This window comes from Chiroxiphia lanceolata, chromosome 5 (assembly GCF_009829145.1).
Source record: "Chiroxiphia lanceolata isolate bChiLan1 chromosome 5, bChiLan1.pri, whole genome shotgun sequence".
NCBI classification, from domain to species: domain Eukaryota; kingdom Metazoa; phylum Chordata; class Aves; order Passeriformes; family Pipridae; genus Chiroxiphia; species Chiroxiphia lanceolata.
The window spans coordinates 67,704,434-67,726,531 of record NC_045641.1 but is presented as its reverse complement, the minus strand read 5'-3'; the positions used below and the strand labels follow the sequence as shown (position 1 = coordinate 67,726,531).

General features: G+C 41.5%; 2 protein-coding genes across 13 annotated transcripts in view; one reads left to right on the top strand and one right to left on the bottom strand.

Annotated features, from left to right (window-relative positions):
- CALD1 (caldesmon 1) overlaps nucleotides 1-6,138 on the top strand; it is a 196,417-nt gene extending 190,279 nt beyond the window's left edge. For 10 of the 12 annotated variants that reach the window (XM_032687558.1, XM_032687557.1, XM_032687556.1 and 7 more), the window contains 3 exons: nucleotides 2,416-2,499; nucleotides 2,818-2,851; nucleotides 4,472-6,138. In XM_032687558.1, coding sequence (XP_032543449.1) covers nucleotides 2,416-2,499; nucleotides 2,818-2,851; nucleotides 4,472-4,503 — 150 coding nt within the window. In that variant the 3' untranslated portion in view covers nucleotides 4,504-6,138. Of the gene's footprint in view, nucleotides 1-809; nucleotides 898-2,415; nucleotides 2,500-2,817; nucleotides 2,852-4,471 lie in introns of those variants that run through there. The other 2 variants (XR_004357043.1, XM_032687560.1) reach the window with 2 other exon arrangements.
- Nucleotides 6,139-7,647: 1,509 nt separating this feature from the next.
- LOC116786693 (aldo-keto reductase family 1 member B1-like) lies at nucleotides 7,648-15,783 on the bottom strand. The gene is made up of 11 exons (XM_032687570.1): nucleotides 15,687-15,783; nucleotides 15,411-15,498; nucleotides 14,480-14,647; nucleotides 13,369-13,485; nucleotides 12,617-12,694; nucleotides 12,029-12,151; nucleotides 9,973-10,079; nucleotides 9,696-9,777; nucleotides 9,458-9,541; nucleotides 8,483-8,565; nucleotides 7,648-8,149 (listed from the first exon to the last, which is right to left on the bottom strand). Exons 2-11 carry the CDS (start codon nucleotides 15,477-15,479, stop codon nucleotides 8,107-8,109), a joined length of 954 nt encoding a protein of 317 aa, XP_032543461.1. The 5' UTR covers nucleotides 15,480-15,498; nucleotides 15,687-15,783; the 3' UTR covers nucleotides 7,648-8,106.
- Between the last annotated feature and the right edge of the window lie 6,315 nt (nucleotides 15,784-22,098).

Sequence of the window (22,098 nt, the reverse complement as noted above, 5' to 3'; positions counted from 1 at the left end):
AAGGCAAGTGCTCAGAAAAGCACTTCAGCCCTTCTCTGGGAGCGAAAGACATTAATTTACTACCTGTGAAAGGCTTACCACTAATTTAGAACTTATAAGCCATAGACCCTAGATGAAACCTGTAAAAATTTTCCAAGTATATTTGAAAACAAAGTGAAATAATTTATTGTTTATGAACCTAAATATAATTTCTAATGAATGCCCTTTAGCATGCCTATTGCTTCAGCAAGAATAAGAGCAGAAAAGCTTTCCAGGTAGTAGGGTGGGAATGTGGGAAGCAGCAGTGAGGATGTGGGAAGGAGAAGAAATAGATAACTGTGGGATGGGGAAGGGTAAGCATGAGGAACTGGAGCTGTAAATATCCATATTAGAGAAAGGGTATCAGTCGTGGTGTTAATGGTTAAACTTTAGGATTTTATTAAAGAACTTGTTTCTTTTCATATTCTTGTGTAGTGTTTTTCTGTCAATCCACTTGCCCTTTGTAAAAGATGCAACCTGAAAAACTCTTTCTCAATTCATGCTCCTATTTGTCCCAAAAAGGAGCTTGAAATCTGAAGTGTTGTCTCTAGTGTCAGTATTTACTGGTAGCTGTATGGAGATTGTGTCCTTATGGACACCAATATAAAATCAAAAGAAGTCATTATGGTGACTGTATTTAATCAAAACTGCTGAAATCAGTCCAGAATCTGCCTCCAGATTTTTCTCTCTTTCTTTTAAGTTGCATCTTTTAGAAAACGTAAAACTAACCTCTTGTTTTTCCTTCAGCCAACTGTTTCTATCTGTGTCTTAATTTCCCTCTTTCTCAATAGATTGTTCTTTCTTCTTTCAATATCTCTGCCTGAAGGAGCCCACACTCCTCCTATTCTTCTTTGAGGGTCTGTTTACTAAGTTGGTCAGGTAAACCTATTTATTATTGATTATGAAGAATGATATACATCTATAATGTGTGATTTTTTTTTCTTTTTTTTTCTTTTTTTTTTTTGGCCAGGAAACCTAGAATTTCTTAGTTAGCAAATAACTTCTTACCCCCATCACATTCCACCAAAAAAAAGAAATGTTCAAAGGTTTTATGACCATCAAGATTCTTGCGGGTTTTGGAACAGTATTGAATTCAAAGTAGAGGGAGAAAAGATCTCAATTAGTGTTATGGTGAACCTAAATCACATATCCCAAATGGTTTCAGGATTATGGAAATGGTATTGTGATCATCTCCACTGCAAGTGGTTTTGTGATAAGGTCAATTAGAATTTTGTTTTTTTTCTTCCTTCCTGTTACTGCTGAACTGGCTTTTTGAAGTACATAATTGGCTTCAAGTCTTAAACATCTGCAACCCTCCATGGCTGCAGATTATGATCCCTTCTAGAACACCTCTGATGTGTGCAAATATCCCTTGCAGAAATCACATTTCCATTTATCACCGAGTTTAGAAGTTTTAGAGTTAGGAGTTCTCATGTTCAGAAAACTACCTACCCGTGGATGGCAAGAACAAGATTCTGGAAAATGTACAGGACTTGAATACTTTCTGCAAAGGAGAGTACCTATGTCCAAAATTGTTTGAGTCTCTTGTTTGCTGTCCACAGAGATAGATATCAATCCATCTGGCCTTAAGCAGGTGCATTGGCATTAGCCTAGCATATATCATTTTGATTTGTAGCCCTCCTTTTCTCCAAGAAGATGCTTAAAATTTTTATGGAGTTTTGCTCCATAACATTTTTAGAGAATACTATTATTCTTTAATGACTTTCCTTTATCTTTTTGGTGTTGTTGAGTTTTTTGTTTGGTTTTGGTTTTTGTGGTTTGGGGTTTTTTTGTAGTGATTAGTACATCCTAAGATTACAAAGAATGCAATGGAAATTCAAATGGATATGAAGGACTACAGTGATAAATCCTGAAACCTATATTTAAGAATGCAGAGCAGAATCTCCTTTTCTCTTGCATTAAAAGTCCTACTCTATTTTTTCACAGATTGCTTTTAATGAAATATTTTTATTTTTATCTAAAATAACTGAAACAAGCTGCTTTTGAATTCCTCCCTAAGAAAAATACTATCCTTGAAAAAAAATGTGGATTTTTTTTTTCCACAAAAATTGGAATTGTCTTTTGTGCAGTAACCATTAACTTACTATGTTCAAGCAAGGGGGTGTAGTGATGACCAGTCTGTGCTATACAAAATAGATTTAGGGGGATTGTTTCTTCTCTTATATAGCATGTATATGTGTAGAGTCCTACATATTTATATGTGTATATGTGTGATGTATCATTCTGAATTGCTTTATGATTGGTAGACAACGTAATACTTACCACTGGTGGATGTCCCTGAACTCTCCTTAGGAGGAAGTTGCATTCTAATGTTTTCTTTAACAAATTAAAAGAAATATAAACTAATGTCATTTCCTGCTCTTTGACATTTGACAGGATTTGAAACCAGGAGACGTGTCCGGCAAACGCAACCTCTGGGAGAAGCAGTCGGTTGAGAAGCCACCTTCTTCTTCTTCTAAGGTAACACTTCTGTGCATTGTTAAGACCATAATATCTCTGTTGAAAGCTTTCTAGTGGGAAGGTGTCACTAAGTTTCATACATTCATTCAGTTGGAATGAGGCCTCTATGTGTCCTCTGTTACTAACCTGCCTCTTTATCTATAGAAGAAAATACCATGAGGTGCAGAAAGCAGTGTGTAACTTTTAAACACCTATTTGGCAGAGCTGTGTTATGTGTGGAATCTGTCTTTTGCATGGAGTTGATTTTTTTCTCCTGTTATAAATAACAATGTTCTCCTCTCTTGAATTTTAATCATGGGTTATTACTTTTTCAAACAGGTATCAGCTATGGGGAAAAAATCAGAGGCCAATGGTAAGTAATACCAGAATGCACACATTGCACCTATTTTTATATTGTAATACACTTTATTACATATATAATATAATATTATTATATTATTATTATATGTATAATATTATACATATTATACACATATTTAACAATATTTTACACATACAGTTTAATAACATTATACATATGATAATATAAAATGTATATTTTAACACATATTACAACAGAGAAATGGTGCCACATTTTCTCACAGGTGTACCAGTGTTAAAATTCTACAGCTATTAATGCTGATGCCATTAAAGTCCTATTTGCCTTTGCCCTTCAAAAGCTCCATTGCCACATTATCAAAACATGAATGTTTGAGAAATAAACCTAGGTCATCTTTCTAGGAGGACTGAGTACTAGCAGTGCATCAGCCATGTGTCCAAAGGCTTGTTCAAGAGAGATTTGTAGCATGATTGATGTAGCTGGGGAGTATCATTAAAAGGTGTGTGGGCTGAGGAATGGGATGGCCATTTGACAAATTACAGCAAATGCAAAGCATCTGGGAAAGGCTCTTCTGAAGGCTGCAGTGGGAATGGATGTGCCTTTCCTGAGCAGAGAGGGGGAGCTCAAAAAACAAAGCTGTTGCAGCAACATCATTTGAGCAGAAAAGGAAGATTTCAGTATTCTGAAACCAGCCTGAGTACTGAAATTCAGTCCTCAGCCCTGCATGTGATTTTAAACACAACCACTGGGTAATGGTGAAGCCTGAGGAAAATTCAGTAGCCTTGATTTTTAGAAATTGTTCTTCTGGCTGATTGTGAGTCTCATATACTCCTGCATCCCCAGACTGGAATGGAGTTCAACCACCTTCAGCAGCAGGAATGCTTTGGCTGGAGCTGCACATTGGTGTCTTCTGAAGGCAAAAATAGACTTAATACTGTAATTTTGAAACCACAGGCAAAATCCCCCTCTTAGCTTTTTAATTTCTATTTTAACCTAAAACACTCCAAATCAAACCAACTAAACCAATTATGTGCCTGAGGACCTGTGGGGAAGAATGGAAATTCACTGACCAGCTCAACAGCTTTAAAGATGCCTTGCAACATCCCTCGACTCTTCTCTAAGAATGAAATGGTTGAATACAGAAAACCTTTTGGGTTTCCACACTTTAATATGTGCACACATTTTCCGTCACATTCGTCTATGAAGCCAGAGGTGTGGTGCGCCTGTGAACTTTTCTTATTGGTTTAGAGTCGTGCAAAGCAGAATTGTTTTCCTCCTCTTCTCCTTTCTTGAACTAAACTGTTAGGAGAGGGGTTTTCAGGCTCACTCAGTGTTAGTGCAGCTCTGCTTCTCTGGAAGGTGTTCCCAGCCCTCCCACACATGGCTGGGGAGAGCAATGGGTTCAGGAGCACCCCTGCATTTCTGTGGGGGTGTTCCTGAGCACTCCCTGCTTCCTCAGGCTTCTGGAGGCAAGCGAGGTGAAATCCTGCTTCCCTCTTGGAGACCACCTCTGAGCAATCCCAGGAGATGAGCACAGCAGCACCCAGCTTGTGTCCTGCCTTCTTACATGTTGTTAATCTAGAGCTGTGCCTTTTCTGTCTTAGAGATGTATTTGGGTTGTTTCAAGGCATCTTTAATCTTTCTTTTTCTCAGCAGGTTTGAGACAATCGGAGAAAGAACCATAGAAGGCCACTGAAGATGCTGGACCAATCAGTCTGGGGGAAAGAAAAAAGGAAAAAGTGCTAAATTGTTCTTTTTATATTTATGTTTATTTACTAAGATGTCTTTTTGCATTATCCCACTTAAAACCATGTATATTAGCACTGTATTTAACAATCAGTCTAGAGATTCATCCTAATTGTACTGCCTTTGCACAAGAGCCTTTATTCCTAAAGAAACCCATGCTGTGAAATATATAGACTCTCCTACTGATAGTCATAACCATGGATCTGAACAGTGATTTCAACTGCCAGAAGAGGTCAACCCAAAATGCACGTGAAGTAAAGTTGCTTAAGAAAGGGTGTGCAGTAAACCTGTAAAAACAATGGTTCCTTTTGTAATACAGAAGTCTTTCTTTCTGCACTTTAGACTAAGGCATGGAAGAAATATCTTTAGTTGACAATGTAATATTTTCTGTAAGCTGCCCATGTCATGAGAAATACTGCATCAATAATGTGTTTTATTTTTTTGTTTTATACTTTTTTTAAGTATCAATTTTTCCATTCTAGTTTAAGTTAATACCTAAATTTGGATGATTATGATAGCTGACAGCGGTACTGATATTTCTTTTTGTTGTTAGTGACTAGGAATTGAATGCAATTTAGAATATATACACATGTAGCTTTACAAAGTTTAGCCTAAAGGCACTACTAATGGTAGAATGCTTTTAAGACGTGCTAGAGTGTTATATTTAGTCATAAACATACATAATTAGCCAATATCACAGCTTAAAAAAATAAAGACAAAATTACACACTTTTCTATAGGAAGATTTCATAATTGCTATTAGAGGTATGGTGAGATAAGTATTAAAAAATTTTAAATGTCAGTTGCCCAGTAACGGGTAATTAAAAAGAAAGTATAGTTTTTAAAAGAGGAAAAGGAAAGGGTATAGATGGTCAAAAGTAGGTCACTTGTATAAAACGTTGTAGTTTAATTTATATAAAACTACCGTAATTAAAAAGAAAAAAAAAATCTAAACAGAGTTGGAGTTTGTTTCAGATCACTGTACACTACATCTTGCCATCCATCAGTGCTGTCTACTCAGTCCACCAAAAATGAAGTAAACCTCTATCTTTGTAGCGCTTCTTTTTACCTCTCTCTCTTGAATATCTTCTTTACAGATGTTTTCATTTGTATATAGTTCACACATGGCTATAGGACGTCAGCTGGGTTTGAATTTACATGCCATACAGTTCAGCATTTACATCCTACAGCGTATGGGTGGCATAAACTGAGCAGCTCAAGCAGCCCCTGAGCACGTTGTTAACAGCTTTGCTGTGCATTGGAACCCCCAGGATCCCCCTTTTCACCACTTCCATCTCTTACAGCCTCTGACTTCTTCCTAAAGAAGCATACTGTTGTATTTCAAGCCAAAGATGAGCTGCCCTGCTTGGCTGAAACATCTTGTTTACATATAGAGATGCACCTAGTTATTTGGGGGGGGTGAAACTGGGCCTGACATTGTCATGTTTTGTTTTGGGGATTTGTAAATGCTCCTCTGAAATTTTCAAAGACATCTGATAGCTGCAATAAAAATGATTTGTTCGTACAATGTATTCTGCAACTGCATCCACAATAAATGGAATATTTCCATCAGCACCCCCCTGTTTGTTAATGGGTAGGAATGGACCGATTGCAACTGGGACGGGAATTGTGCTAAGTCCGTGTAAGATAAGCTGGTGCAAAGAACCCTGAAGGATGTCCCTCCTGATGTACTATCCTTCAGGAGACAGACAAATGGCAAAGTCGGCAGTTTTAACACACATATTCTTTGGGGGGGAGGGGGAGAAGGGGAGGAACTAATCTTAATTGTCATTCCCTGCTTTGAAATCAATTTTCCATGTGAGAGCCATCATATTTCTTCTGTCTGCCTTGGTGGGATGTGCTTGGACACGTGGGTGATCGCAGGGACTCAGGCTGGGGAGCTGCAGGATCCGTCATCTTCCTGTGTCCCTTCGTTTTGGCTCTAACCGGGCTACAGCAGGTACCTGCTCTAACCAGCTCATGGTCATCCAAAAGAGGCCCCCAGGCTGCTGCCAGCTCCGTCAAAAGCAATGGGAAGGCTGCAGCAAGCACAGCTTCCTGAGCTACTGAGGGAGAAAGAATTGGATGCCGCCTAATTTAACCTGACAAGAGCCTGTATGCTTGAAAGAGTGCCTGTTCTCCTGCCTCACACTGCCCGATTATGTTGCTACAAGTGACACCAAGCTTTGCTGAAGTGACACTTTCCCTTGCCGGTGGGGGTTTCTTTTGCTCCTGGATCCTGCCTTTTTTGAGAGCGTGGAAGCGCGCTCTGTGCAATCGGGTTTATTTTTAGGAAACGCTGTCAAACGGCGTGGCCGTATTTTGTTCCCACCACATGGCACCACCTCCTGGCAGAATTCAGCAAAGACAAGTCCGGGGGCTGGCTCAGCAACGCTGGAAGATTTTTGGGGTATTTCAATGCCATTTTTAAGGGATGATTTTTCAGACAAAACGAAACTGTCGTTTGCTTTCCTGCAGCTGACTCTGTATTCTAGCCAGAGTTTCTCTTATCAGCAGAATGCCACAAAACAACCTGGCTTTGGCCCAACAATATCTACATAGAACTATTTTAAAGCAATTAATTGTGAGTCTGCCTCAGGGTTTCCTTTGGTGTTCTTTAAGAACTTTCTCTGTGTTTTCCTTAGGCAAAGCCAGCCTGTGTCTCAATATATTGTTCTGGATATTGCCAGCAGAGTTACCAAAATCTAATTTTCTCTTTGAGACTCCTGGTGCAAGTCAATGGGATTTTGGAGGTAGCCCTTATGTTCAGCTGGGTGGGTTTTAAAGTATGTTATCTCTGGACGTGATGCTGCCTTCAGCTTTCATCACTAATCACACGAGAGTTCAATTTCTGGGTTATTCAGAGGAAGGAGTACAGGAGGCAAGAGGTGTAACTTGGTTCTTTAGGTCCTAACTACAGCACAATCCCGTTTGATGCTTAAGACACAAAGTGGTCTGTAAGTACTGTCTTTTTACAGGAATTACAGAAATTTATTTCTATCTGTATTAAAATTCATAAAACCCAGGCTTTAGAGAAACATGACTAACTAACTATATGAAACAATTTAAGCACTACACTGATTGACTTTTGTTGTTAATAAACTTTATTCATATAAAATTTTAAAGTATTAAAGATATATTGTATAAAAATCACAACTATATAAAAAGCAAAGTCATTAGAGCATTCCTTGACAGTGACTCGAGCCAGTATGACTGACCACACCAGAAATATAAAAAAATCAGGTAATTGACCAGATTTTTTGTTAGACATGTCTCTAATTGAGGAAGACAAGGAAAAAAGGAAACAAAATACACTGTCCTTCTACTAATAATCAAAGCCAGATTTCTGATAACCATCGTTTAAAAAAACCCCAGCCCTATTGATGCATTCTTACATCAGGTAGTGATCTCCTCCTAGAAAAGGAGGAAAAGGAACTGTTCATAATTGTTGTCAAGTACAGAAAAAGAGATCAAGATCAAGCTACAGAGTGCATCTTCTAACCTGGAAGTACTTAAATGGAGGTCTTGCAGAAACCGTTGCATTTAATATTCTGCTTTAAATGGGTAGTCCTTGTGATTGACAGCTCTGAAAAGAGAAAGAACTCGTCATTTAAGTACCATAGAAAGTAGCTTGGCAGCATTTCCCTATGGCAGTCTCCCCACCCCCCCCTTCCAATGGACTTCAGTTTTGCAGATGTCATTAAATTGAACACAGGCTTGTGAGAAAGCACAATATGCTGAAAGGAGCACTCCAAATGAATCTCCCTCCTGGTGTCAGTTCCAGGACATGCCTCCTTAGCTGGGGTCCAGGGTTTAAAGTACAAACCCTCCATGATTTTGGTCATGTATGTTTTCAAGATATGGGGGATGAAAATACAGACAGAAATAGGCCCAATAGATCATAAGAATAATAACATACTGAATCACTGGAACTGCCCTCCAGTTCCTGTTATAGCTGAGCAAGACATCCATCTCCTTTTGAGACAATTCAAAGTCAAACACCTACCAGGGAAAGAAAAAAAAAGCTCTTTTTACTTAGGTTCATGAGTAGTTAGCTACTGTGCATGTTTCACGCTTTTATGACTTGAGGTAGGATCATATTAAGCATAGTTAAGAAATACTCTTATTTCTCAGCCAAATAAAAATTCACCCATGAAGTAATCAACATAGTCCTTCTCTCTCTGAGATGCTCTTTATAAGAACGTCTTAGAGTTCTGGGTGGTTGAATGCCAACACCACTGCAGTTTGTCTTGTAATGCACCAAGAGAAGACTTCAGGTGCTCAGGATGGATTACTTGATGTCTCACAAATCCTGGACCCAGAGGTAAATTTGCTGCTACAACAGAAGATTGATTACTGGCTACCAACTGCCAAGAGCTGTCTCAAGCTAATCAATCATCTAGCAATTCCTGCTGGTGGTTCATAGGAGAAATAGCTCCAAACCTAGCAGCAGGGATTAAAAGTAACAGAGGTATCATTTAAGATGCCAGGTCTTATAAGCCAGTGTCCAGCTGAACTTCTCTGCCAAGAGAAACCACAGCCTCAAAGTGAGACATAAACCATAACAGGTCTGCTGTTCACTTGTTCCTTTACACCTTAAAGAAGGACTGGCTAACTGTTTCCCACAGGTCAAGTCCAAAACTGGGATTCCCTTTCCAGGACAGCAGAACTCAGACAACTCTGTTGGAACCCATTGCTCTCCTGGCAGGAACCAAATGCTTTTCCCCAGAGAAAAAGCACAAGTGGTTAGGTAGCTGATGAAGCCTCAGTCTTCCCACCTCTGCACTCCCCTTCCAATGCCTCTGAGGTGCTGCTTGGAAACACGGGGGAGCTATGGGGGTGGGTGTGTATCCTGCATGAAAAAAGGTAGCAGCAGTTCCAATGGAAACTTCACCTTCATGTTTTCCTGAACACGCTGTGGTTTGTCGGACTTGGGAATGACAATGAGGTCTCTTTGGATAAGAAAGCGGATCAGAACCTAGGGAAGAACAAGGAGGAGCATGAACACAGGGGTACCAAGAAGTCTAGCCCCATTATACTGTATCTCTAAAGAAGGCACATCTGCTAAGGCTGGCTATCAGCCTGAAAACATCTGAAGAGGAGGAATATTTTGCCCTGACAACCCCACTTGCCTGGGCAGGGCTTTTATGATGTCTAGCTGCAATCTCTTTAATCTTGGGGTCCTCCAGCAGCGTAGGCTCTCCTGGCTTAGCCCTATTCAAAAATAAGAATATTGGTGGTAGAAAGATTATAGTTTCCCTGCAGGAAGCCTTACATTGTGTGACATAATCTGCAACAAATCAACAGCACTTTTCTCATTTTACCTGCATTTTTTTCCATAATTTGCCTCAAAGACTCAAGCTACAACTGCACTGTTCTGTGTACAGAAAGACTGCAATGCTTTCTTACCACGGGCGGTTGGGAGAACCAAGGGGGCTGTAGGCAGTCACAGCAAACCCTTTGGATTTACAGTACTTGATCAACTTTTCCTGGGTTAGGTATGGATGGCATTCGATCTGCAAGCACAGAAACATGGCTGATCAAGAGGCAAAGTGCACTGGGATGCAAATCCTAACATTTTAATTCCTCTTGGCTCAGAGAAAATGTGAAGACTTGACTTTCAGTATCATGATTCAAATTTATCTTACGAAAATAAGTTATTAATGTCACAGCAATATCTAGAGGCCTAGCACAGAAAACAGAGCTTTCTCATGCTACACATTACACACTGACAGTGAAAAATAATATAGAAGAGTGAAAGTGCTCTCTGTGTCAGGAATCTGGGAAATCAGTCTTTCTGGACTACTGCAGAGCAGTATTGCATCTTCAGAGGGGCAGCTCAGAATACCTGAAATTTATTTTCTGCTCAGTCACCCAATGTCTCCTTGCCTCAAGCAGTCTACTCTGACACCTGTAGAAGCCTGGGGAGATGAGCTGAGCTAACCTGGGAAAGCAACCAGCCATTTGGGAAAGATGTCCTTTAATTGAAAAGAACAGGAGCTGCACAGGGATGTTGCTCAACTTGCCATAAGCCATAGTATGACCACAGGGCTGTGCCTACACTATTTTACATGGCATTGTGCACATACCCAGCTGTTTCTAAATGCTATAGCTTAGTTAGCAGGCATGGTGACACAAAACACATGTACAGTAGTTTATTTAGACCTGAGCTAGATTAGGCAACTACTGCAATGGTAGTGTGTGGCATGGGCCATGCAGAAGCAAACTGGAGGCAAAGCCTGAAGTTCTTGAAGCTGCTGAAGTAGGTGCAGCTTTTAATGGGGGCAGGGAGGGGAGAGAAAGAGGGGGGGAGGGAGTTGGGTTCACCCACCAGACCTTTATAACTCTCAGTAAAATCTTTCCAAACCCTATATTCCCCTTGTACTCAGCCTGCCAGTCCAAACACTAGACCCAAGTCCAGCATCACAGCACTGTGCAACACAGGATCTAGTGTGGGGATTTCCCTGGATATTCCCCAGCTGGCAGAGATGGGCATTCAGCACCCTCAGCTGAGTGCAAAGAAGTTGCATATGGAAGAAAGTCAGGTGGTTCCTGTGCTGCTGCTGTCCTGTGATTACATTCCTGAGGTATGTGGTGAGAATTTGTATGTAGTTGTATACTTTAAACCCTCCTTTCTATAATGAAGTTGAGTGAAATGGTTTATTTTATGTTGAAAAATAAGTAAGTCCAGTGCATCCCTGTACATTCCCATGCCGGTGCAGAAACTCACAGTGGGGGTTTTGCTGGTTATCCCTGCGTTGGAAAAAATGGACCTGTGGCAACTTGGGCTGTGACACGCAAGTCCCAGAGATACTTGGGAGTGTGAAAGAGGACATGTAGCAGGAAATTGCAGGGTCCCATACAAGGTAATGAATATTTTCACTGTTTTCCACTGTCTAAAACAGAAAGATTCTCATCTGTTTCATATTACTGGGATATGCGTAACCCATACTGTTTGTGAGATATTGCTCTAAAATCTCCACTTGTATACATACAAGTATACAAAAATCCTTCTGTTGGGATCCCTGTCAGCTAAAAACCATCAAGGCTGACACTGTAGCCAAGCCTTGCATGACACAAGTAGCATTGACTTGAAGGATCTTTCAGGTAACCAGGGACACTCATGCTTTGTGTGATCTTTCCATGGCACCAAAACTATTTAAATGGCATGGCAGAAGCCAGTTTTAGAGCTGAAGTGTAGCATGAATATATTTAGGAATACTCTAAATATATATTATAGGAATTTTTATAATAAATATATATTATAGGAATTCTAGGTTAGATAGATATAAAGATATATTTTACATAAACAAAATGCATATTATAATAACATATTTAGGAATGCTGCTAAGTGGAAGGTTCTCTGTCCTTTAAAATTACATGATCCTTAAGGTACCTTCCAATCCTAATTATTCTATGATTCTATACTCCAAGGTTAGCTGACAAGGGGAAATAAAAACCTCACCTGCACCACTACAGGCTTGTATTTCAGTCCTGGCTTGTTCAAAAGTCTTTCAATCTGCTCATGGTTAAAGTTGGAGACACCAATGGCTTTCACCAGACCACAGTCCACCAGTTCTTCCATGGCCTAATCAGTAAGAACAACCAAGGAGTGTGCATGAGGTGGTGATATTACTGGCAAACCAAATCACATTATTTTATTTCCCTCAAGCTACCGACAAATGAACAAACAACTCACATTACATTAGATAACAGTAGCTCAATAAATAAAAATTTCCTATCTGTATTAAACACACATTAAATTAACAGTCACACCTGGATTCACCTATAAGGTGGTTCTACCATTGTGTGTATTCAAAATATTATTTTAGTGACAGCACTTACAGTGCTGATAGCTTCTTCTCTTTAGCCTTAATAAAGACATCTCCCTCTTGCTCTCCAAATCCAGAGATAGCAGCATCTATCTGGCCAAAATACAATTTTTTGTGACTGTCGTCTATACCCAAATATATCCCCTAATTTCATTGCGCACACAGATCTCTGCTACAGCTTTAGTGTTGATACCTGCTCTCAAGAGCAAATAGTAACTTACCTCCCAGGTGTCAAGAAAATCTGTATCACTGGGGATACTCATACCCTTGTCATCCAGAGGATGCAGCTCTTCACCAGCCTGTTATTTCAAGGCAGAAAATACAGACTTTGTAAGAGTTGAATTTCCTACTGGGAACTAGCACTTTGGACAAGAAGCAAATTAGCAGGTTATTTAAGCATACTGCATAACTAAAATAATGTACATTCATTAGTAGTCTCTTTTGGATGAGGACCATCTTTTTCCAAATCAGGCCCTGCATGCAAGGAGTGTGGGGATTAGTAGCAATTAGGCAGTTCAAGAGAGAAAGGAACAGGACGCCCCCCACTACCTCTTTCCTACTTTTTTTATTTATTTTCACAGATGTAGACTTGGGGGGGGAGGAAGAAACACATTCTTTCTGGGCTGTGCTTCATTTTTCACTGTTGATTACTCCAGAACAAGCCAACATCTCCAAAACTTGAGATGTTCATGCTGTTCCAAGCCCGGCAGAGGGTCACCGTCCCAAACTGCACCATCCCATGTTGATCACAGCTTCCCTGAAGACCCAGCAGGCACATCAGCAGTTCTCATATCTATGACACTCTTGTTCCAACAAGTGGGAAAAGCCATGTGCTAAAACTTAGTGACCAAATCCTTGCTACCACCAGATTTAGGGCAGAGCCAAACAAACCATAGCATATCCCAGTTGCATAATGAAGAATGCACCAGGTTTCTAGGCAGGTAAGGAGAAAAGGAATGTAGGGCAGGACTACCTTGAATCCCATAGGGTAGTGCATCAGGTAGAGGTCAAGGTAGTCCAGTTGCAGTGCAGCAAGGCTCTTCTTGCAAGCCACTTTAACCAAGGGCTTCTCATGAAAGGTGTTCCACAACTGTGGGAAGAAACCAAGCCTGACTGTGACTTTACAGCTCCCACAGTCCAGAACAGGGGACAGAAGCTTCTCCCTTGGTGTTCTGGGAGGGCAACTCCCTCCCCAGTGCATGCTGAAGACGAGGATGCCAGCATTTTACTCTGAAGGTAGGACAAACACATCAGAAAGCCAGCAGTCATGAGGGTGAAGTCAGTATTCCCACTTATGAAAAGAGCTTGTCACAAATAAATGTAACGCTCCCCCAAGGGTACCTGACACCACAAAGCTCTGTTAAAGTTACTTTTTCAGTCTAAGTTTTGAGTATTGAGCAACTCATTCCTTCTGTCCCTTTTAACTATCCACAGCAAGAACAGTTGTCAATGTTTTTGAAAACAAAATTCAAGCTGTTGACATAGAAGAACTTGCAAGTATTATTAAATTAAACCATGTTCTTTAACAAAAACAAAGCTTAATATGGAAAAGCTCAGTTATCCTAAACTTTTCTGGCTTTGGTGGTGAAAACTCCAAGTCATAAGATTATTAGCTGAAGTCTTCTTTTTGGTAAGGAGCATTTCTGAGACAAGTGGATGAGATAAAGCAACAAAGAAAATACATAGAAAATGCTTCAGAATGAACTCTCATAGTCTGTTCTCTATTCCCTTTCAGGCTTATGATTTGTACATGACACAGGTTTCAAATGTCTTGCATGGCAATGATGAATCCACACAACTGCCTTGCCTTTTTTTCCTGATCTTTCTTAGGTGTGTCCAAATGAACCTTCAGGATAATCAATGCAAGGAAATTATTAGATCAGTAATAGCCATGCTATTTCTCCTAAGTTGTCAATGGTTCCTGATGAAGCTGAGTGAAAACTGCAAAGAATTATAAACACACAACAAGACAACTATGAAATGAATGTCAGAGAATAGAGTAGGTCCATATGTTACTTTACAGGTAGAGCAAGGGTTTCCCTGCAAGGAAATTTAAATGCCCAAAGAATCTTGCATCCTTGTACCTTAGTGACAATGAAGAGGTCTTCCCGTTTCACTACCCCCTCCTTGATCTTCTGCTTGACCGCGTTCCCTATTTCGTTTTCATTCTGATAGAAATAGGCACAGTCAAAGTGGCGATAGCCAGAATCGATAGCAAACTTCACCACCTCTTCCACCTTTCCTGGAGGAGCCTGAAATCAAACACAAGCCAACCATGAGCTCTTCCATGTTCTCCAGCCAGTGCTCGCTGCTGGGACAGCTCCACGAAGTCCCCGTTTCCAGCGGCTCCTGGAGTTTCCTCATCACCTCCACTGAACTGAGTTCCAACCGAGATTCCTGGCAAACAGCAGTGTTTGCAGGGAACAGGTACAGAAAGGAATTTGTTTCTGCAAGGCGTTTTGGCTCTGCCGTTGCCAGCAGCGCAATAACCCCTGTCGTTTCCCCTCGCTTGCTCTCAGAAGTTTCGCCACTTCGCTCTCCCCAAATCTTCCCCACGCGGCGGTTCCGTGACCAGGTCCCCCCTGGGACTGTGACGCCGCCCGGGGGCTGCGAGCCGCTGCCGCCGAGTCTATTTTCCCGGTTTCTTTTGCTTCCCCTCTTTTCGTGTGCCTCCTTCCACCTTCTTTAGCTCCTTATTTTATTTGTTTATTTATTTTCCCTTCTTTTTTTTTTTTTTTTTGTTGCCTTTTTCTCCCCGGCTCCTCTCCCCCCGCTGCCGTCGCCGCCCCGCCCTGGCCGCCCGCCCGGTTACACAACCGGCCGCCATCGGGGGCTCCGAGCGGGCGGCGAGACCGACCCCACGGCCCCCACGGGGGCACATGTATCCTGCCGAACACCCCCGTCGCACCGCGGGAGGTTCTGCTTTTAATCGCGGTTCTTCTTTTTTTATTTACTTCGCATCTTCGCGGCGCCCGCCGGACCGCCGTCCGTCCTTCCTCCCGCCCGCCGCGGTACCTGCCAAGTGCCCAGTCCCAGAGCGGGCATCTTCATCTTGTTGCTCAGCTCCACGCAGGGAATCGCCATGCTCACCGCGCCTCTCTGTCTGTCTGTCCCTCTGTCTGCCTGTCCCTCTGTCTGTCTGCCTGTCCCTCTGTCTGTCTGTCCGTCCGTCCGTCCGTCCGCCTGTCTGCCTGTCTGCCTGTCTGCCTGTCTGCCTGTCTGCCTGTCTGCCTGTCCCTCTGTCTGTCTGCCTGTCCCTCTGTCTGTCTGCCTGTCCCTCTGTCTGTCTGCCTGTCCCTCTGTCGCTGCGTGCCCCAAGCTGCCCTAGGGCGCTATAAGGAGCGGAGCTGCCCCGGCCCCGCCTTGACCCACGCCCACCGGGGCCGGCCCTCGCTCCCCGCCTTCCCTCCCGTGCGAGAGACAAAAAACGACCGCCAGTCTGAGGTTGTGTTTGGCTACAGAAGCCTGATGCTGATTTATCTGTTTGTTTTTTGAAACGAACAAACTGAGAGCAAATGCCTTAGCAGTGGGCGTGGCACCTCACGTGTTCTGCTTTGCCCGCAGCGGTGGTGGAATCACCATCCCTGGAAGCGTTCAAAAGATATGTGGATGTGGTACTTGGGGATACGAGTTAGGGGTGAACACGGTGGTGCTGGATACCAGTTGGACTCAATGATCTTTGAGTCATTTCCAACCCTGATCGTTCTGTGGTTCCACAGCAGTGAGAGCCTGACAGATATCAGGAGAATTTCTGCATGGGGCAGTGGGTGTTCAGGCCATTGGAGGATTTTCTCACTTTCAGGTGGTGACAAATGGACTGAATTTTTCATATTTTTCCTAGATAATATTAGGCTCTCCTGCTGTTCAAAGAGGAATTCATTACAAGGGAACATGGTCTTACCTTTTAGCTAAATTCTGTGTTCCCTGGCTTTGCAAAGGAGTGGGCTCCCTGCAGGACCATTGCCTCAGCCCATGTGAAGACATCTGTTCCCTGGGCTCCATTAAAACATCAGCCAGCATCAGTAGGGTGTCAGAGGCTGGAAAAGGGATTTATGACCACAGCTTTTCTACAGGTAGTGCGCTAGTCCAAATAAAGTCCCTGATTTCTTTACATATGGTGAAAAGGTATTCAGAGGGCTGATATTTAAAGGCAGCAGGAAACTTTGTACAAATGCAGTGCTTCAGAAATCAAGGGCCCAGGGCCTGGAGGGACTGAGTTGCTTAGCTGGCAGCTGTCTGGAAGAAAAAATGCTTCACATTAGGAAGCTGATGTAATTTCAACACCTTGCCTTAGGTGTCTCATGTCACAGACCCTCGACTTTGTGTTTTTGAAAGTAAGGATGTTTTGCTTCTGGAATCTACTTTCCTCTTTTGCTTATATTACTATAAACTCCTTCTTGCTCATTGCTGACTCCTGACTACCAGTTTACACGTTGTGCAAGTTCCACTGGTGTCCTGTAACTAGTACAGTTTGAGTGAGTGATAATTAAATATTTTATGCCTGGACTTATAATATTCATCTATCAAAATATAGAGACAACTGTGAATTACTGAGCCATTAGCTGTGATGCTTTATGTGGTTTGTCATAATTTTTGTGCACTTGCATTACTTAAGCTGCTTTTATAGGACAGTATTTTCAGTTGGTTGGCAAATTCATGTTCTGGGTTCATACTTGAACAAAATCTCTTCCTGCTGTCCTTGGCCTAACTTCTAAGCCACTGGCTTAACCAAGCTTTATCATAGTCTTTCTCCTGCCTTGGATGTCATCACACTTTGCAGAATGGAAAAGATGTCAAATTTATGTGAAGCAGAGAGAGAGAAGCAGGGAATCAAATTTTTCAAAGTGACATGACAACTCCAGTGTGGTCAAACCAGAGCAGTGAGAGGAGGTCTCTTCTATTGAAAACAAATATGAAATAACACATACATCAAACCAGACCTCCCCTCAAAAAAAAAAAAAATACAAAGCTACTGCAAGAGATGTGAGAAATTTGACAGAAAAGAAAGAAAGATCTACCAAAAAATAGAAAAATATGTAGAGATTTTATAAATTCAGTAATGGTACGTTGTTTTTTAGGCAGAAAGGACCACAGTAGTCTTCTGCACTGACCTCTGATTAGACTGACAAGCTGTTACACCAAGCCTATGTCATATACCTATTACTTAATTTAATATTAGAGGTGCTTGGGTGCTACAGCAATAGGAGCTGATCAAAATTATGTAAAGTACAGACTAGAAAATGTTGAGATTGAGCTATTAAACTTACTTTATTACATAAAAAAGAGGTCTGAAAGATATGAAACACAACCATAATTGGCCTTTTTTTTTCTTTTTTTTTTTTAATCCCTGTGTCTAAGCAGAGTCTTGAACACTTTCCTCCTCCTACACCTTTATTCTAAGACATTAACGATTTTGGAGTGAGCTTCCTGCAGGCCAGAGAGGAGCAGGGAGAGATTTTGGCAACTCAGCCACAGCAAGGGCTGGCAGGGGAGATCTGCTGGAAGGACACAGTTACATATAAAGGCTTTTCTGTTCAAGTATTTTTGTTCCATTTTACCTGATTGCTTTATCTGCATGGAGAAAGATAACTATCACGATTTAAAGCCATATAAAACCTGACTTTATGGGAGTTTAAAAGCCTTCCTTTAGTTATTATAATTATTATTATTATTATTATTATTATTATTATTATTATTATTATTATTATTATTATTATTGTTTGCTGGGTGCAGTGTGGGTGGTGAGTGAGACCCATTCACCTCAACGTTTCTGCTGAGTCATAGTGATTTTGTTCCCTGCAAAGTCTAGCAACTTCCTGGAGCACCCTGACAAGATGTTTCACGAATCAGAGCTTGCAGATACAGGCAGAGACTTGCACATAACCCTGCTAGTCACGGCCATGGATTGCTATCACCTGACTGGAGGTCTACTAGTGTGTCTGATTTTGAGTTGTCCTTCCTTTAGAGTGACTCTTCTAGAAGAAGAGTATTGCTGCTCCTTCTTGATCAGCCTTTGTTGAAATGCAAAAAAACCCAAACCACTTTTGTGGCCAGTTCAATGCTATTGGGGATGGTTTTGTCCAGATAGAATCATAGACCCATCGAGGTTGGAAAAGACCTCCAAGGTCATCAAGTCCAACCTTCAAAGATGAAAGTATTTGCTTAGAAAGCCCCAACATGAGGCAGCCTTGCTGTAAGTGTTCCTTGGGGAAACAATGTGCATTATTTTGCTGAACTAATACTAAGTAGCCTAATGTCTCTTCCTGTGGAGCTGGCAAGTGAGTATCTACACACAATAAGTGAAGGGTGTGGGAAATGTGTTCAGGATGTGGATTTTGTGTTGTTTCTTTTTTGAAGAAAGATGTGGACAGTCATTTTTGTCAGAGAGAAATGTGGCACAACATTGCAATGTATTGATTACAACCAATAATGAAATGACAAATGTGACTCCATGAATTGTAAGAAGGTAAGTATTGTTATTTACATTTTAGTAAAACTGGGGGGGGGTTCCCCTGTGAGTCTAAAAGCATACTGGGCACATTTTCAGAGTGTGCACTGGGTGAAGATTGAGGCACAGGACAGGATCACAGAATGGTGAGATTGGAAGGGACCTCTAGAAGTCATCTTGTCCATGTCCCCTACTCAAGCAGAACCACTGAGAGCAGGTTGCTCAGAAATGTGTCCAGGTGACTTCTGAATATCTCTAAGGAGGGAGACACCACAACCTCTCTGGGCAAACGGTGCTAAGTCACTTTCACAGTAAAAAAGTGTTTTATAACAACGAGGGACCTTCTTCTGTTTCAGTTTGTGGCCATTGCCTCTCCTCCTGTCACTGGGCACCACCGAAAAGAGCCTGGCTCTGTTGTCCTTGCACCTTCCCTTTAGGTGATTATATACTTTGACAAGATCCCCTTGAAACTTCTTTCTGCAGACTAAATAGCCTCAGCTCTGTCATCCTCTCCTAATAGGAGAGATGCTTGAGTCCTTGAATGCTCACCTCCACTCACTCCTGTGCTTTGTCTGAGTCACCTCCCTACCATGCCCTGGGCAGCCCTGGCAGCCCTGACAGCCCTCCCGGGGTGCTCAGCCCTGTGCACCCCTGAACTGTGGATGTGGGCACAGCAAATGTAGTAGTGGTGTTCAAAGCTGGCACTGTGCTAGAGGTGACTATTTTGCAGGTGCCTTTTTTACAGGATGCCTGTGGCAGTCGGTGCATCCAAATTTTTGCCCTTCTATACTGTACTCTGACACAGTCTTCAGTGTCTTTCTGATTTATTGTATAGCCTTTCTTTAAAAACAGGAGTAAACAAACACCAATAACTTAGAGCGGGAAATGTCTACTCTAACTGAGATCTACTTCCATCAGGTCTTATTTGCACTGTGTCATGTTTATGGTTCTGGAAATGCCAATAGAAAGGGGTACATCAGCAGTGGAGAAAGTTATGTATGTGAGACAGACGTATCTAAATTGCTTTGGTTGATTCTTGCCTCCTTGATTGCAATGGATAGTACAAAAATCGATCAGCAAGTCACAGATTTTCACTACTTTCCGAAATCATTTCCCTGAAGCAGTGGCCTTTGGAGTGATTGCAAGACACCAGTTTTACCAACACCAAAGTGAAACATTTCACCAAAACTCTAAAACCACGTCTAGAAATTCACTGGACCAGAATCACCAGAGGTCCACTGAATCCCAAACCAAGTTGTGTCCTGTTTCTCTTGTGTGGGGGTGTGTTTTCTCCCCTGTCTTTGGGGCCACTCTGCAATCTTAGGGATTCCTGTTAGGTCCTAAATGAGGCCTTTTGAGGACTCCTGGACCACAGTGGGCTGTGCTAACATCTCCCTCTGAGTGGAATGCCTCTCAGAGCTTATAAAGCCCTCAAGTCCGTGATTCTTGGATGAATGTTACTAAAAGCTGCTGATGAAGCCTGGGGTAACATCCCCACTCCTCGAGGCTCAACCCTTCAACCACTGAGAGGTGCAAAGGCACCCAACATGAGTATTTCACTGAAGTCAAGGGGAATTTTTAACAGGTACCTTTGTACACATAAATGTAGATACAGACATTCCTGTGTCTGTGTGCATATGCACGTGAATTGATTCAAATATCCTCTCAAGTACAGTATAAATGTTGCTATCTCCCATTTATAATTAGGTCACTGTAGTAATTGTAATAAATCCTATTGAATCACTTCATAAATATTAAATTAATCAATGATAAAGTGTTGCTAAGCCCTTTTGCACCATCACCCTTTGCACCTACTCTTTTACATTCCCGATCTCCATGTAAATCATTCTAAATCAATTCTAATCCGATTTTCCTTTGTGTGATTCATCTGTGTAATAACTGATAGAGTAAATCTTGCCATTGGACTCTGTTAAGTTACATCTTCACAAATTTACATTAAAACCTACTTTTGCTAATGCCTTTGACAGTGACTCTTGAAGTAGCCTAGCCCACTCATTCACCATGTCCATAAGCATGTACTTTAACTCTGTTCAGAAGAACCTTGAGTTAAATCCTCTGAGGGCTTTCCCCAGTTCAGCAGTTTTGTGATCTTATTGCTGCGTATTCCTTGCTTTTAGGTTCCTTCCTCTCTTCGTTTCCTCCTTTAAATTTTGGAGCTCCTCCACTGAAGTTCACTTTAACAAAGATCTGAGACCTCATCTTTGATCCAGACCACTGACAGCTTTGATTGCCTGGGCTAAGCAATACAAAGGGAATGATGGTGGCTGGTCATGGAAAAGAGTGTGGGAAAGTTGCTAGTGGTGAGGAGATGTGCTGATCTGGCAGCAATCCAGTTCTTTGCACTCAGAAGTGTTGATGGGGATTGTCAGATAACTGTCAGCTCAATGTCAGGCAGGTATTCCGACTATGAACAAACAGATGTGCCTGGGTGGCGTCCAACAAATTACCTGTGGAGATATTTACATTTAGAAAATACAAAAAAATCAACTATTGGGAAATAGTTGATTTTTGAATGGGTTAGATGATGGCTCATTTCTGAAACTGACAGTCTTTTAGTTAGAGGTCTTATTAAAATAGATGCACTCGTGTCAAGGAGGAGGTAAACTTAGTGTTGGAAGGGAGTGGAAAACTGGCAACTGTAAATATGCTCAAGTGACCCTGTAGCTGGGGTCTCTTAATCAACCTGTGTGAGCAGCAGGCCACAGATCTTCCAGCATAGACTGAGTTTAAAGGTGCCTTTGTCTCTGTCTAAGTGCCCCTGCTCTGGTGTTGCTTTTAGGATCCCCTCATCAGCGAGATAATGGAAATAAATTTACTGTTTGTGTTTTAATTCTGAGTTTGTGGTTGTCCTAGCTGCCTGCCTGTGCTGACTCACACACTTAGAAATGGCGAGTGACCACACTTATGTAACCAGAGTTGTTTACTTTTATTGCACTGTTACACTCTGAATTTAACTTTTTGTTTTCACGTTCATCTACAGAGTTTTTTCTTACAGTAGAATCTTCAAACTGGTTGGTGTATAAGGGTAAAAAGAAAGGGTTCTGTGACTCTCTGCAAATCAGTTTCTGAATGGAATTTTACAACTTTGTTTGGCAAGAGAAGACAACTATGTGCTGCAGTCAATTCAGAACAAGTATAATGACAATTTTATTTGCTTTTATTCAAAAAATCAAATTATTAACAAAGCTGGACTATACTAACAATCCCATTACACAGAATCCACCTTCTAAATAG

What these genes read in the sequence shown, in the direction of transcription:
- LOC116786693 (XM_032687570.1), bottom strand. Translation starts at nt 15,479, where the DNA reads ATGGCGATTCCCTGCGTGGAGCTGAGCAACAAGATGAAGATGCCCGCT. An exon ending in GGTTCTCCCAACCGCCCGTG is followed by an intron (nt 9,778 to 9,972) that starts GTAAGAAAGCAT and finishes ATTTTTGAATAG; the next exon opens with GGCTAAGCCAGGAGAGCCTA. An exon ending in ATCATAAAAGCCCTGCCCAG is followed by an intron (nt 9,542 to 9,695) that starts GCAAGTGGGGTT and finishes GTTCTTCCCTAG; the next exon opens with GTTCTGATCCGCTTTCTTAT.